The following is a 15,244-nucleotide window of genomic DNA, read 5'->3' as shown; positions in this document are numbered from 1 at the left end:
ATGAAGCACTTTATAAAGTTGTCAACACTGTACTGTGTTGTTAACTAACACTTTTCTCTATTGTTTGTTATATAGTGAAAGTGAAAGTGAAGTCACTCAGTTCTGTCTGACTCGTTGCGACCCCATGGACTGTAGCCTATCAGGCTCTTCCGTCCATGGGATTTTCCAGGCAAGAGTGCTGGAGTGGATTGCCATTTCCTTCTCCAGGGGATCTTCCTGATCCAGGAATCGAACCCGGGTCTCCCGCATTGCAGGCAGACGCTTTACCATCTGAGCCACATTGCCTTAATATTGGGATGTAATTGCAGGCTTTTTGCAGAATATATTTTTACTTCTAATCATTAGTCTCAATTTACAACTTTGTCGTCATGTTTGCTTTGCTTAGTGGTGAGACTCCAGAGTTTGTGTTCTATAGAGGCATGAGTTTTTAGAAGAAGTCACCTGTGTAGCAGAGTGGAGGATGGAATAGAAAGGTGCAAACTGGAAGCAGAAAACTATTTTGAAGGCTGATGCTATGAACCAGATAAAACATAAAGGTGCTTTAACTAGGGTAAAAATAATAGCAATTGGGTAGATAAATTATAGAAGTATTTAAGACACAGTATTTGGTGAGAGAAGGAGGAGGCAAGGATGACTCCAGCTTTTATTCTTGGCCAACTGTGAAAGAATCCTAGAAAGTGAAAGGTGAAGTCGCTCAGTCGTGTCTGACTCTTTGCGACCCCATGGACTATAGCCCACTAGACTCCTCCATCCATGGGATTCTCCAGGCATGAATACTGGAGTGGGTTGCCATTTCCTTCTCCAGGGGATCTTCCCAACCCAGGGATAGAACCCAGGTCTTCCGCATTGCAAGTAGACGCTTTAACCTCTGAGCCACCAGGGAAGCCCAGAGGAAGAGTCAATTTGAGGTTGGTGGGAGAGATCTTAGGTTCAGGTTTGATTGTATTGAAGTACCTGTTAGATGAAAAAGAAACTAGTCAGTTGTCTGTTGAGTTTATGGATCTGAAGCTCAGGAGGTGGATCTGAACTAGAGATCCCTTAGATTGTTTGTAAATAAAATGAATCTGAAGGAATGAATAACCTAGAGAGTTTATTTGAAGTGAGATAAAAATGCCAGCATTTAAAGTGTAGGTAGAAGAAGGACCTGTAAGGGAGACTGGGAAGAAACAGTCGGAGAAACAGGAAGAAAGAGGGAACAAGTATGGTTGTTTTGCAAGCCGGAGATTGAGAGTGTTTTGAGAAGGAAAGACTGGTCAAATGCTGTTAGTGTTCAAATATGACAAGGAATTGAAAGTGTCTTTTTGCATTTAGTGAAAAGGAGGTAATTGGTTGCAGGCACAGTCTGTAGGTCTTTAAGAACAGAGCATCTGTGATGTTGAGTTGTGAAAAGGAGAGGGCTGTGGTTGGAGAAGAATGTGCAGTTAAGGATGGTTTTGCTTTTGTTTTTGTTTTGTTTGATTTTTAAAGATGTAGGACGTGGAACATGTTTCATTGTTAATAGGAAGGAGCCAAATAAAAGGGGAAAGTTGAATATTTAATAAAGAGAAGGAATAATTGAGAGAGTCAGGTCTCAGAGCACAGATAGAGTGGAATAGTTGGGCTTCCCTGGTGACTCATTCAGTAAAGAATCAGTGGGAGACCTGGGTTCGATCCCTGGGTTGGGAAGATCCCTGGGAGGAGGGCATGGCAACCCACTCCAGTATTCTTGCCTGGAGAATCCCTATGGACAGAGGAGCCTAGCAGGCTACAGTCCATGGGTTCACAAAGAGTCAGATGCGACTGAGGCGACTAAGCACATCACAGTTGCGTACACATGCTAGTAACTGTAGTTTTGGTAGAAAAAAGTAAAGGGCCTTCCCTTAAAATGCCTTCTTTGTTTAGCAGGAGGCTTGATCATGTACTTCGATTACTGAAAGTAATAGGTTGGAAAGTTTGAGGAGAGCTGAGAAATCTTTGAAATAGCTTCTGGAGAAGGGGAGCAAGAGGCTTAATTAAAGAAAAAATGTATGTGGTTGGCAGCACTGTGGACCCAGCTGAAGATGGAAAACATGAATTTTGTGATCCTTCTAAGCAGAAGACAGGCAGTTGGATATTGTTGGTGGTTCTGTGTGAGAGCTATTATCTCCTGCCTTGTAAGAACTCCAGGTTCTGAAGCTATTGAGAAATAGAACCAAGAGTTATAAGAACCAGAAAAGTGTCTCTAGTCTTAAAAGTTTAATGTAAATGTTGCTTGGATTGACGCTGAAATGAGGTCTCCTGCAATTTCTCTCCTGAATTAAATTAACCCATTGGCTAAAAAACATGAATCCAGACTAAGAAAATAAAGTTTTTCTCTGGTGAATTTCCCTTGTGAGAGCTAGATCATAGGAAGACTATATTATTTATGGGCATAAAGTTCCCAGTGAGGAACCCAAAGAACTTGCTCTGTGCATGCATGCTGACCTCTACACAGTTAGCAGAAGAAGATGGCAGAGGATAAGATGGTTAGATAGCATCACCTGCTTAATGAACATGAATTTGAGCAAACTCCGGGAGATAGGGAAGGACAGGGAAGCCTGATGTGCTGCAGTCCATAGAGTCGCAAAGAGTAGGACACAACTTAGTGACTGAAAAACAACAATGACAACAGGAAGTTTCAAAATTACCATTAGCTACAATAATAATTGAATAAGAGAATGAGTGTAGCACTGTAATTTCTTCTAAGATGTAGACTTTTTGTGCTCAAACTCCAGTGTATTTTTCTTGGAGAAATAAGAGGAAAAGCAGAGTATTGGAGGAACTATTAGTAACTCATTTGCTTTCATTCAGTCATTTATTCTAAAAGCATTGATTCAATAACACTTTTTGGAGTTCCTACTGTGTGCTAGGAACTGCATAGTTGAAGGTTCTAGGGAGTAAAAAAAAGTTTAAGAAATGGTCCATAAATTACTTTGGAAGACCCAATGGAAATTCAGGTAAATAATTTCCTTGACAAGATAAGCTTGAAATTCTGATTTTGTGTTTTGATTAGACTCTTCCATTTAATTTCAATCTTAATGGCTATTCACTTTTACCTTAGCTAAGGGTGTGTGTGTCTGTCTGTGTTTATGTGTATTTCCTTTGTTATGTGTCCTCTTACCAGTTTATATTTGCTTTGGATTGTCTGAAAAAAATCACCTGTCTTGTTACTTTTAGGAAACATCGCATGAAATAGTCTCAAATAGAAAAAAATTTGGATGTTGGTTAGCCAGTAATTTTCCAGATGGGATAGAGATTGATTTAAATGCTGAGTGGACAGTGTAAGGCACTTTGGGATGACTGAATACTCTGGATAATCTCTGGAGATGGTAATTTATGAAGTCAGTTACTTAAATTGTCTACTTTTCTATTTGGTGTTTTTTTGCATTTTATTTTGAGCAACTTTGGTGTCTGAGATACACTTTTACATTTTGTATAAATATTTATAATATGGGAACATGTCATAAAGAAGACTAACATGAAACATTTTCCATTTATTCACTGATTAAAGGCTAATTTAAAATATTTAAGCCTTCTCTTAACAGTTTATTTTGAAAAATAAAATTTGCCTTGAGTTTTCTTTTCAGAGTAGTATTTTGACGCAAATAAAGGGTACTTGATTCATTGTGCCATGATTGTTTCTATGCTGTCATTAAAAAAGTCAATTATGAAAGCTCACAGTTTAAAGTTGTAAAAGGCTTGTTATGGCCGAAGTCCATCTTATGATGCCCTCTTTTCCAGCTTCTCCATTTCTTGGTTTCTAGAAGCAAGATATTTAACAGCATATATAGCTGAATCTTTTAGTGTTTACCAGTTAATCACAAAATAACATTTATTATTGCTATGTCTTGATTTTTAAATTTCATACCCATTGTCTTTCCAATGTGGAAGATAAGACCTAAACTGTCTTTTACCTCTGGCTCATACCACATCTTTCATCATCTTTCTCTTACCTTCTCAATATGGTTATATTATAATTTTGGTACAGGTAGTTATTCACTGTTAACATTATTATGACCATGTACCTACTACTCACAGCTGAAAAATGTAGTATATTATGTTTGCTTTTCCTGTCTAACACATTGTTTTCTTGCTGTTTTCATTTAGCTAATTTTCTAATCACTTATTCAAGCCTACATTTTTCTCCAGTTGTTTAAAATTACACTTATTATGGTAAAACAGAGACAGTCTATTAATTTCATTTCCTCAAATACATCTCCCAGGAGCTTTCCTCTGTACTCCAATTTAGACTTGTTGCTGTCTCTTCTTGCTACTCACTTCATTTTTCTGGGACAATTCCTTTTGTTTTTAACTTTATTTGGATCTCCTTTTTCTTAATCCCATATCTCTCTCATGTCTTATTCCTTTGGTTTAATCCACAGAATTGTTGGAAAATAACTTTTTTTTTGAGACTGTCAGGTGTGAATATGACTTATTTTCCCTCTACTTGGTTATTTGTTGGATTGGCTGATTAAATAAGTTCTATGTTGTAAAATTTTCCCTCAAAATCCTGGCTTCATCCCTTCATTGTTTTTCACTTTTCAGTGATGCTCTTGTAAAGTCTAATACCATTACATATATTCTCTATCCATTGTACAAAACCTATTTTATCTCTTTATAAGCTTGTAGGATCTTCTCTTTTTTTGTAGGATGTAAGACACTGCACTCTTAGTGTGGCTTTTTACTTCTGTTTTCTTAGATACCTAAGGAACCATTAAATCTCCAAATTATATCCTTTAGTTTTAAAAACTTATATTATTTGGCTCATGATATAGCTCATGATATTGGCTCTTTCTAGAATTCCTAAAATTAAATATTGCATATTGTAGACTGGATCTTATAATTTTCTTACATTTTTACTCTGATTTCTCATTTCTTTTTCTTTTATACCCTGCTTCTTAAAGGAGATTTTCTTAGCTTTATTACCCAACCTGAAGTGTTTCATTTCTGTAATCATTTATATTTTCAAGACCATAGTCTTGTTATATACCACCCAACTTCCCTCCCAAATTAAAGCTTCTTGTTATTTCATAAATGCACTGTCTTCTGATCTCAACTCTCTGAAGGTATTTATTATAGTTTTTATTTTGTAGAAAATATTTCTCTCATATGTAGTCTCTGTTTCTTCTGTCTTTTTTCCTTTTTGCAGGGAGTTCATTTCTGTCTTTCATACTGTTGCTTTTGTTCTGTCTTTTAAGTTGTGTCTGACTCTATATAGCCTCATGGACTGCAGCATATCAGGCTTCCCATCCTTCACTGTCTCCTGGAGTTTGCTCAAATTGAGTCAGTGATGCTATCTAACCATCTCATCCTTTGCCACTGTCTTCCCCTTTTGCCTTCAGTTTTTACCAGCTTCAGGGTGTTTTTCAGTGAATCAGCTCTTTGCATCAGTTGGCTAAAGTATTGGAGCTTTAGCTTCCTTATAAGTACTTCCAGTGACCATTCAGGGTTGATTTTCTTTAGGATTGACTAATTTAATTTCCGTGCAGTCCAAGCTACCCTCAATAGTCATCTCCAGCATCACAATTCAAAATCATCAATTCTTCAGCACTCAGCCTTCTTTATGGTCCAACTCTCATATCCATACATGACTACTGGAAAAACCATAGCTTTAGTTATATGGACCATTGTTCACAAAATGATGTCTTTGCTTTTTAATATGCTCCCTGGGTTTGTCATAGCTTTCCTTCCAAGTAGCAGGCATCTTAATTTCATGGCTGCAGTCACCATCTGCAATGAGTTTTGGAGCTCCAGGAAATAAAATCTGTCATTGCTTCTGCTTTTTCCGCTTCTGTTTGCCGTGAGGTGATATAACCAGATGCCATGATCTTGAGTTTTTTGAATGTTGAGTTTTAAGCCATCGTTTTCACTCTCCTCTTTTACCCTGATCCAGAGGATCTTTAGTTTTCTGCCGTTAGAATGGTATTATCTGCATATCTGAGGTTGTTGATATTTTTCCTGTATTCTTGAATCCAGCTTGTGAGTCATCCATCCTGGCATTTTGCATGATGTACCCTGTATATAAGTTAGGCAAGCAGGATGATGACACTATACACTTTGTCATACTCCTTTCCCAATTTTGAATCAGTCTGTTGTTCCATGTAAGGTTATAACTGTTGCTTCTTGATCCACATACAGATTTCTTAGGAGACAGGTAAGGTGGTCTGATACTCTCATCTCCTTAAGAGTTTTCTATAGTTTGTTGTGATTTACGTAGACAGTGTAAATTGTCGTTGAGAATGGCTTTCACATTGTCAGTGAAGCAGAAGTAGATGCTCTTCTGGAATTCCTTTGCTTTCTCTGTGATCCAGTGAATGTTGGCAATTTGATCTCTGGTTCCTCTGCTTTTTCTAAACCCAGCTTGTACATCCTGAAGTTCTCAGTTCATGTACTGCTGAAGCCTAGCTTGAAGGATTTTGAGTGTAATTTTAATGAGTGTGCAAAATGAGCACAATTCTGTGGACATTCTTTGGCATTGCCCTTCTTTGGGACTGGAATGAAAATTGACCTTTGCCAGTCTTATGGCTACTTCTGAGTTTTCCAAATTTGCTGGCATAATGAGCACAGCACTTTAACAACATTAACTTTTAGTGTTTTAAATAGCTCAGCTGGAATTCTGTCACCTCCACTAGCTTTGTTCCTAGTAATGCTTCCTAAGGCCCACTTGACTTCACACTCCAGAATGTCTGGCTCTAGGTAAGTTACTGCACCACTGTGGTTATCCTGGTCATTAAGACCTTTTTTAATATAGTTCTTCTGTGTATTCTTGCCACCTCTTAATATCTTCTGCCTCTGTTAGGTCCTTGCTATTTCTGTCCTTTATTGTGCCTATCCTTGCATGAAATGTTCACTTGATCTCTCCAGTTTTCTTGAAGAGATCTCTAGTCTTTACCATTCTGTTGTTTTCCTATGCTTCATTGCATTGTTCACTGAAGAAGGCCTTCTTATCTCTCCTTGCTGTTCTCTGGAACTCTGCATTCAGTTGGATATAGCTTTCCCTTTCTCTCTTGCTTTTCACTTCTCTTCTTTCTTCAGGTGTTTGTAAAGCCTCCTCAGACTATCACTTTGACATCTTGCCTTTTTTTTCCCTTCCTTTCAGATGGTTTTGTTCACTGACTCCTGTATAGTGTTATGAAACTGTCCATAGTTCTTCAGGCATTCCATCTACCACATCTAATCTCTTGAATCTATTCATCACTTCACTGTGTAATCATAAGGGACTTGATTTAGGTCATACTTGAATGGCCTAGTGGTTTTCCCTATTTTCTTCAATTTAAGCCTGAAATTTTCAGTAAGGAGCTGATGATCTGAGCCACAGTCAGCTTCAGGTCTTGTTTTTGCTAACTGTATAGAGCTGCTCATCTTTGGCTGCAAACAATATAATCGATCTGATTTTGGTATTGACCATTTGGTGATGTCCATGTGTGAAGTTGTCTCTTGTGTTCTTGGAAAAGAGTGTTTGCTATAACCAATGTCCAAATGTGTTCTCCTGACAAAACTCTGTAAGCCTTTGCCCTGCTTCATTTTGTGCTTTAAGGCCAAACTTGCCTGTTACTCTAGGTATCTCTTGTTTCCTCCTTTTGCATTCCAATCGCCTGTGATGAAACAAATGTCTCTTTTTGGTGTTAGTTTTAGACGATCTTGTAGGTCTTCATAGAAGCGTTCAACATCAGCTTCTTTGGCATCAGTGGTTGGGGCATAGACTTGGGTTACTGTGATGTTGAATAGTTTGCCTTGGAAATGAACTGAGATCATTCTGTCATTTTTTGAGATTTTACTCAGGTATTGCATTTCAGACTCATCTGTTGACTGTGAGGGCTACTCCATTTTTTTCCTAAGGGATTCTTGCCCACAATAGTATATATAATAGTATTCTGAATTAACTTTGCCCATTCCCATCCATTTTAGTTCACTGATTCTTAAACTGTTAATGTTCACTCTTGCCATCTCCTGCTTGACCATGTCCACATTATCTTGATTCATGGACCTAACATTCCAGGTTCCTATGCAGTATTGTTCTTTATAGCATCAAACTTTAGTTTCACACCAGACACATCCACAACTGAGCATCATTTCTGCTTTGGCCCTGTCACTTCATTCTTTCTGGAGCTATTAGTAATTGACCTCTGCTCTTTTCATATTAGCTATTTTCTTTTTTTGTCATCTGAATATTCTTATTTTTTCCCCCATATTTTAAACTTTTTATTTTTATTAGGGTGTAGCTGATTAGCAATGTTGTGGTAGTTTCAAGTAAATAGTAAACGGACTCAGCCATACATATACATGTATCTGTTCTTCCCCACTCCCCTCTCCCTTCCAGGCTGGCACATAACATTGAGCAGAATTCCATGTGCTATACAATAGGTCCTTATTAATTATCTATTTTAAATATAGCAGTGTGTACGTGGCCTTCTCAAAGGCAACCAAATTATCCCTCCTCTACCCCCTGGCAACCATAATTTCATTTCTACATATCTGATGGTCCTTGCCTATCTGTTCAGATATGAATGAGACACTAATTATAAGGTAGCTTATGCTTATGTAATGATTAAAGTGTGTCAGACATTGTTCTAAGTGCTTCGTCTATTTTAACTTATTTAATCCTCACAAGGACTTTAGGAATTGGTTACCATTATTATTATTCCTGTTTGACAGATAAGAAAACTGAGTCATAAAATGATAAATAAGTTGCCCAGTTTTACACAGTTTGGTAAGTGGCAGACCTAGAATCTGAATCCAGGCAGCCGAACTCCATATTCCCTTCTTTTAACAGTTATACTTATTTTGTCTCTTAATGCAATAAGGAGCAAATTGGAAATTCCATGTATGTGGGTTGCTGTTCAATAGCCCAGTCATGTCCGACTCTTTGTGACCCCATGGACTGCAGTGCACCAGGCCTCCCTGTCCCTCACCATCTCCTGGAGTTTGCCCAAAGTTCATGTTCATTGCATTGGTGATACTGTCCAGCCATCTCATCCTCTTGATGCCTTCTCCTTCTGCCTTCAGTCTTTCCCAGCATCAGGGACTTTTCCAATGAGTCATCTGTTCGCATCAGATGACCAAAATACTGGAACTTCAGCTTCAGTATCAGTCCTTCCAGTGAATATTCATGGTTGATCTCTTTCAAGATTGACTGGTTTGATCTCCTTGCTGTCCAAGGGACTTTCAGGAGTCTTCTCCGGCACCACACTTTGAAGGCAGCAATTCTTTGGCATTTTGCCTTCTTTATGGTCCATCTTTCACAACCGTGGGCTTCCCTGCTGGCTCAGATAGTGAGGAATCCACCTGCAGTGCGGGAGACCTGGGTTCTATCCTGGGTTAGAAAGATCCCCTGGAGAAGGGAATAGCTACCCACTCCAGTATTCTTCCTGGAGAGTTCCATGGACAGAGGAGCCTGGCAGTCTATAGTACATGGGGTTGCAAAGAGTTGTATACAACTGATTGACTTTCACTTTTCACTCTCACAACCGTATGGGACCACTGTGAAGATGATAGCCTTGAGTATACAGACCTTTGTCGGCAGAGTAATGTGTGTGCTTTTCAACACACTGTCTAGGTTTGTCATCACTGTTCTGCCAAGAAGCAATCATTTTCTGATTTCATGGATGGCTGCAGTGATTTTGGAGCCCAAGAAGAGGAAATCTGCCACTACTTCCACCTTCTATCCTTCTGTTTGCCATGAAGTTATGGAACCAGACACCATGATCTTAGTTGTTGTTTTTGTTTTAAATATTTAGTCTTAAGCTGGCTCTTTTACTCTCCTCCTTCAACCTCATCAAGAGGCTCTTTAGTCCTCTTAGCATTCTGTCATTAGAGTGGCATCATCTGCATATCTGAGGTTGTTGATGTTTCTCCTGCTTATCTTGATTGCAGCTTGTAATTCATCCAGCCTGGCATTTCTTATGATGTGCTCAGCATGTAGGTTAAACAAACAGTATGACAGCCAACAACCCTTTGAAACTCCTTTCTTGATCTTGAACCAATCAGGGTTCTAACTGTTGCTTCTTGACCCGTATATGGGTTCAGTTCAGTTCAGTTCAGTTCAGTCGTTCAGTCGTGTCCGACTCTTTGCGACCCCATGAATTGCAGCACGCCAGGCCTCCCTGTCCATCACCATCTCCCGGAGTTCACTCAGACTCACGTCCATTGAGTCCGTGATGCCATCCAGCCATCTCATCCTCAGTCGTCCCCTTCTCCTCCTGCTCCCAATCTCTCCCAGCATCAGAGTCTTTTCCAATGAGTCAACTCTTCACATGAGGTGGCCAAAGTACTGGAGCTTCAGCTTTAGCATCATTCCTTCCAAAGAAATCCCAGGGTTGAGCTCCTTCAGAATGGACTGTTTGGATCTCCTTGCAGTCCAAGGGCCTCTCAAGAGTCTTCTCCAACACCACAGTTGAAAAGCATCAATTCTTCGGCGCTCAGCTTTCTTCACAGTCCAACTCTCACATCCATACATGACCACTGGAAAAATAATAGCCTTGACTAGACGGACCTTAGTCGGCCAAGTAATGTCTCTGCTTTTGAATATACTGTCTAGGTTGGTCATAACTTTTCTTCCAAGGAGTAAGCGTCTTTTAATTTCATGGCTGCAGTCACCATCTGCAGTGATTTTGGAGCCCAAGAAATAAAGTCTGACACTGTTTCTACTGTTTCCCCTACCTGAGTGAGCTGTATCTTTGTGGAGTGTCTAGTGAGGTCCTTTGTCAGGGAGTGATTAGATTAGATCAGAGAAGAATCTTATAATCTACTGTTTAGGAGTTGAAGACCTGCAACTGGCAGTTTGGTTGCTGAGTGGTGAAAGAAGATGGGGGAATGGGTCTTAAAATTTAATACAATTTTGATTTAATCACCTGTCTCTGGTCTTCCAGTCTAGAGATTCTTGCTTTTACACTGTCGAAGGATTAAACCTTCAGTCTTCTTCTGTGATGAGGAATTATTAATTGCCCAGTTGTGCTGATTCTGGGAGGGGATCTTGGGATAAATCTGTGATTCTTATGTTGAGTCTCATCTTTACTCGTCTTTCAGTGCTGCCCATTCCTGAGCCTTTTGTGGTTTCCCTGATATAAATGTGTTTGATTTTCATTTTCCCCACTGATAGTGTAAGATTCATCTTCCTTGTATTTGCATTCCGTTTTTTTTTTTTCTTTTTACCTACTCTTTGACCTTTGTTTATGTGGAAGCAAACAATCCAATCCTTGCTTGCTATCTTTTAGGAAAAGATTTTAGGAAAAGACTTGAGTATAATCCATGTTCTTAATGTGCCATTTTAAATTCTCTGCTAAGTCTCTTGAAATAAATTTCAGATGTCTCCTTTTACCTGAAGGATTTCATAATGCTCCAACTTCTGAAAGTTTTTTCCCACCTTGCATGTAAGACCCTTTCATATTTTGTGTTATTTATATTTGCATGCTTTTCGTACACACTGCCCTCTGCTCTACAGCAGACTGTAACTTCTTGAGGACCTTGAGTGAGCCCTTCTGTAGAGTTGCTCAGTAAAAAAGTTACATTAAAGGGTGCATGGATTTAGGAGCCTGTTGGGTTAGAGTCCATGGGGGTCACAGAGTCACACATGACTGAGCGACTAACACATTTTTCTTTCCTAAGTGTTGTGTATATGTTTTTCTGGATCACTCTAGTGGCTCAGATGGTAAAGGGTCTGTCTGCTATGCAGAAGACCCAGGTTCTATCCCTGGATTGGGAAGATGCTCTGGAGAAGGAAATGGCAGCCCACTCCAGTATTCTTGCCTGGAAAATCCCATGGCTCTCGGAGCCTGGTAGGCTACCATCCATGGGGTTGCAAAGAGTCGGACACGACTGAGCGACTTCAGCAATATATTAAATCAGCAATATATTAAATACTGAGAGTAATTTAGGAGAGAATTAATATAGTCATGCAACAAGAGAGATTAAATTCTGAAATAAATAAGTCTGAGAATTGTCATTGTTCAGTCACTAAGTCATGTCCGAATTGTTAAACCTGGATTTTATGAAATCTTTCAACATAGATAACTAATCATAACAAAGTGTTCATCTCTCCACTTGCCATGACACCAAAGAATGAACTGCATGGATATGCCAGTTTTTTGGCCAGGCTCATGATTCTATAACTTTTATGACAGAAATATTTGGTGTTGCTTAATTTTATATGTTCTTTAGGCAGATAATGTTAAGTGCTGGAAGTCTTCTAAAAGGTTAATAAATGCACTGTAGATGAAGCAGTGTTCTAAATATATTGTACTAACTAAATATATAAAGAAGCCCAGACTTGTAATATTTCCTTTAAAAACTAATTTTTAGTTTTTGTATTTTGTAAAGTTGATTTTGACAAATCAGTGCTGTTAACTTCGCTTCCTCCTGCTCTTTAAAATATTCAGAAGGAAACAAACTATTTCAGAATTTGAACTAAATTGTTCAGAGAAAGGCTATTACTTTAAAATAATTTTTATTTCTCTAGTACTGTATTTTAAGAAACTCAGGACACATTTGCCTTTTAAAAATATATTAATATTTCTTTGAAAATAAAATACCGGACGACTTATCTGCATTTTAATATTTAATAGTTGCTGGGGTATGGAAAGCATCTGTGGTCACTAACATCTTCTTTTGTAGAGCTAAATCAGTACTTAGAAAGCTGATGGTATTTGGTTGATTACCACAGGCAAACAAGCTGGAATGATTCTTAGGCATGGGTATTTGTTTTTGTTTTCAAATTTTCTGGTATCTTAATAAATAACCTACTGGGCTGTGTCATATGAAAACACATAGATGCATTACTCTAAAAATTCCGTTCTTTTGAAACCAAATTATTTGGGTACAGTGTTTGCAGATGCTAAAAATAGCTTTTAATTGTCTCCTGAGATTCGTGGGACACATGGAAAAGACAAACTTGGTGTTTATAATTTGACTTGGTTAATTCTCAGTATCCATATCACTCTTCTTTCATAATTTCTTCATGAAAAATGTAATCACATACAGATTTCTACTCGCTTGCATCAGAATTAATGTGAATTCCATTTCAAACTAACCACCATCAAAAGTTTCTGAAAGTCTGGTTCATATTTTTTAAGTGTATGTGGATGATTTGCTTCGTTTTGATTTTTGGAGAAGTACATCTTTTGAAATTTTTCAACAGATTGTTAAATTGTGGGTAATGGTGACAATACTGGTATTATATTCTGGTTAATTTAGTGTTGTCCATTTTTATAATGTATTGAATATTTCTATCTATATATTTCTTATAGTGTCATTGCCTACTGAGTTTCTGTGAAAATTAATTTTCTTTGTCTATTAAAATAAAACAATCCTGAGATTGCTTTTTACTGTTTACTTTTCTTTGACTATTTTTAAGTTTTATTTTTCAAGGCATTAGTGTTAATTAATGCCATGGACAGTGGAGCCTGGCCTGCTGTGGTTCCTGGGGTTGCAGAGAGTTGAACATGACTGAGCACGCACATACACAGTAGTAATTTTGGTGACAAGGTAAAGCATGACAGCTGCTTTATCAGTCAGAGCAAAATGCCTTAGAAAATACCTTTAGAATTATTGCTTAGTATATACAGTTTAATTTGCTTAGCTGTTTTTGTTCTTTTTTTAGAAGTTGGAGAAGATTTTTTGTAATGAAGTCCATCTTGTATTATTGAGACAAGAAAGCTGTAATTAATATGTGAATATGTCCACTTTTGAAAGATAGAAAAGGAAAACCAGTTATTGACCAGAGCGTGACTTCTGTCCACCAATTCACAATTTATTGTAAATTTAATTTTGTCTTGATATGTATCACTTATTACTTGTTTTACCTTTCTGTTTTTTAGTTCTTTCACGGTTTGTTTGATGAAAGCATCTCCTTTTTATTTTTTTCTTCTTTTTAAAGCCCAGGCACTCATAGTTTTACCCTTTTATTTTTATAGAATGCATTTAGGACAAAATAAAGCACGTATTATCCCACTGCTTGTCTCACTTACATATTTTAAGGGTAAAGAAGAGAGGTATTCTGGATATTTGCTTGTGTTTTTCTCTTCCCTAGTCTCCATGAATACATGACTTGATTTATCTTGATCAGCTTAGTAACTTGCTCCACATTTTTCCAAAAGTGCAAAGCAGTTTCAGCTAAAAATACACATATCAAAATGCTCCAGAAGTTGTGGCCACAGCTCAAAAATGCTGATCAATTTTGAAAATCTAAATCAACCTCGGCCATGAAACCAAGGGAAGAACCTTTGTGGTGTGGGACAGATTTCCAAAAATTCACCACAGTCCTGTTCTTAGCTGGAGTTTGTGCTGATGTTGCCAGACAACTGAGGAATAGATGCAAAAAGCAGGAAGCATTATTGAATTGAGCCCTAGTGCCAATTTGGGAAAAGCAAATTAAAATGTAAAAGAATATTTTTCCACTCCTGGCGTCTCAACACAAAATGGCAAAATACATGGTTGCTGAAAAAGTCACAGAAATTGTTAATATTGCCAGAATGGCTAATTTTGTCAAAAAAAATCTCAGTCCTTTTGTGTTAAAAATGCATATGTATTTAGTTAAATCATTTTCTTAACCCAAATGAAATAGTTCTAATTTAGAGATCAAAAAAGCAAGTCAAAATGTATATGCCCTTAAGTGAGAGCAGTGTTCTGATGTAAATGACCATGTGTGTGGCCTGTTTCAATGGCTTTTGTTTTTCAGGTGCACTTAAAGAATGGATGATGATGATTTTGGTGGTTTTGAGGTATGTGCTATTATTTACCTTATTTTACTTATGTAATTGTTTTAAATGTTTTATTAGTCATTGATGTTCATGATCCTTTCTTGATCATTTTGAATGTAACTCTGGAATAAAAAAATGAAATACAGAAAAATTAAAATATATTCCCTCTGAAAGTTAAAATTGATTTATTATTATTGAACACTTGATTATACCCATAGGAATGTTTTAAATTGAGGTAATTAAGTGCTGCTGGTGGAAGCACTAAAGAAGAGATTTGAGAAATTGTCAGCAGATGGTTCTGTTGGGATACATGTCTATTAGGAAATACTTGTGAGATGAGGGATGAGTGTTGAATATCTGGGACATATTTTCATGTTTATACCTGTAATGAGTTGATTTAATGTGTTAAGTACATCACCTTTTGGTGGCTTATAGAGCTAATTAGTGTGTTTGTGTTGTTAGATTATTCTCTCAGGTTTTAGTTGGATGCTTTGTAAGGAAATTGTTAACTGAAGAAGCCCTGTCTTTTCCTTAATCCTTTTCAGTATGTGTTC

The 15,244-nt window shown here is 37.6% G+C and overlaps 1 protein-coding gene across 2 annotated transcripts in view; it reads left to right on the top strand.

Annotated features, from left to right (window-relative positions):
- The window catches only part of CCDC91 (coiled-coil domain containing 91), a 409,281-nt gene that overhangs the window by 80,790 nt on the left and 313,247 nt on the right, over positions 1-15,244 (top strand). For both annotated transcript variants that reach the window (XM_068970284.1, XM_068970285.1), the window contains exon 2: positions 14,669-14,711. In XM_068970284.1, the coding sequence (XP_068826385.1) occupies positions 14,682-14,711 (30 nt within the window). In that variant the 5' untranslated portion in view covers positions 14,669-14,681. The remainder of the gene's footprint in view (positions 1-14,668; positions 14,712-15,244) is intronic.

Source organism: Capricornis sumatraensis, chromosome 4, assembly GCF_032405125.1.
Source record: "Capricornis sumatraensis isolate serow.1 chromosome 4, serow.2, whole genome shotgun sequence".
Lineage (NCBI taxonomy): Eukaryota > Metazoa > Chordata > Mammalia > Artiodactyla > Bovidae > Capricornis > Capricornis sumatraensis.
This window is presented reverse-complemented; position numbering and strand designations above follow the sequence as displayed.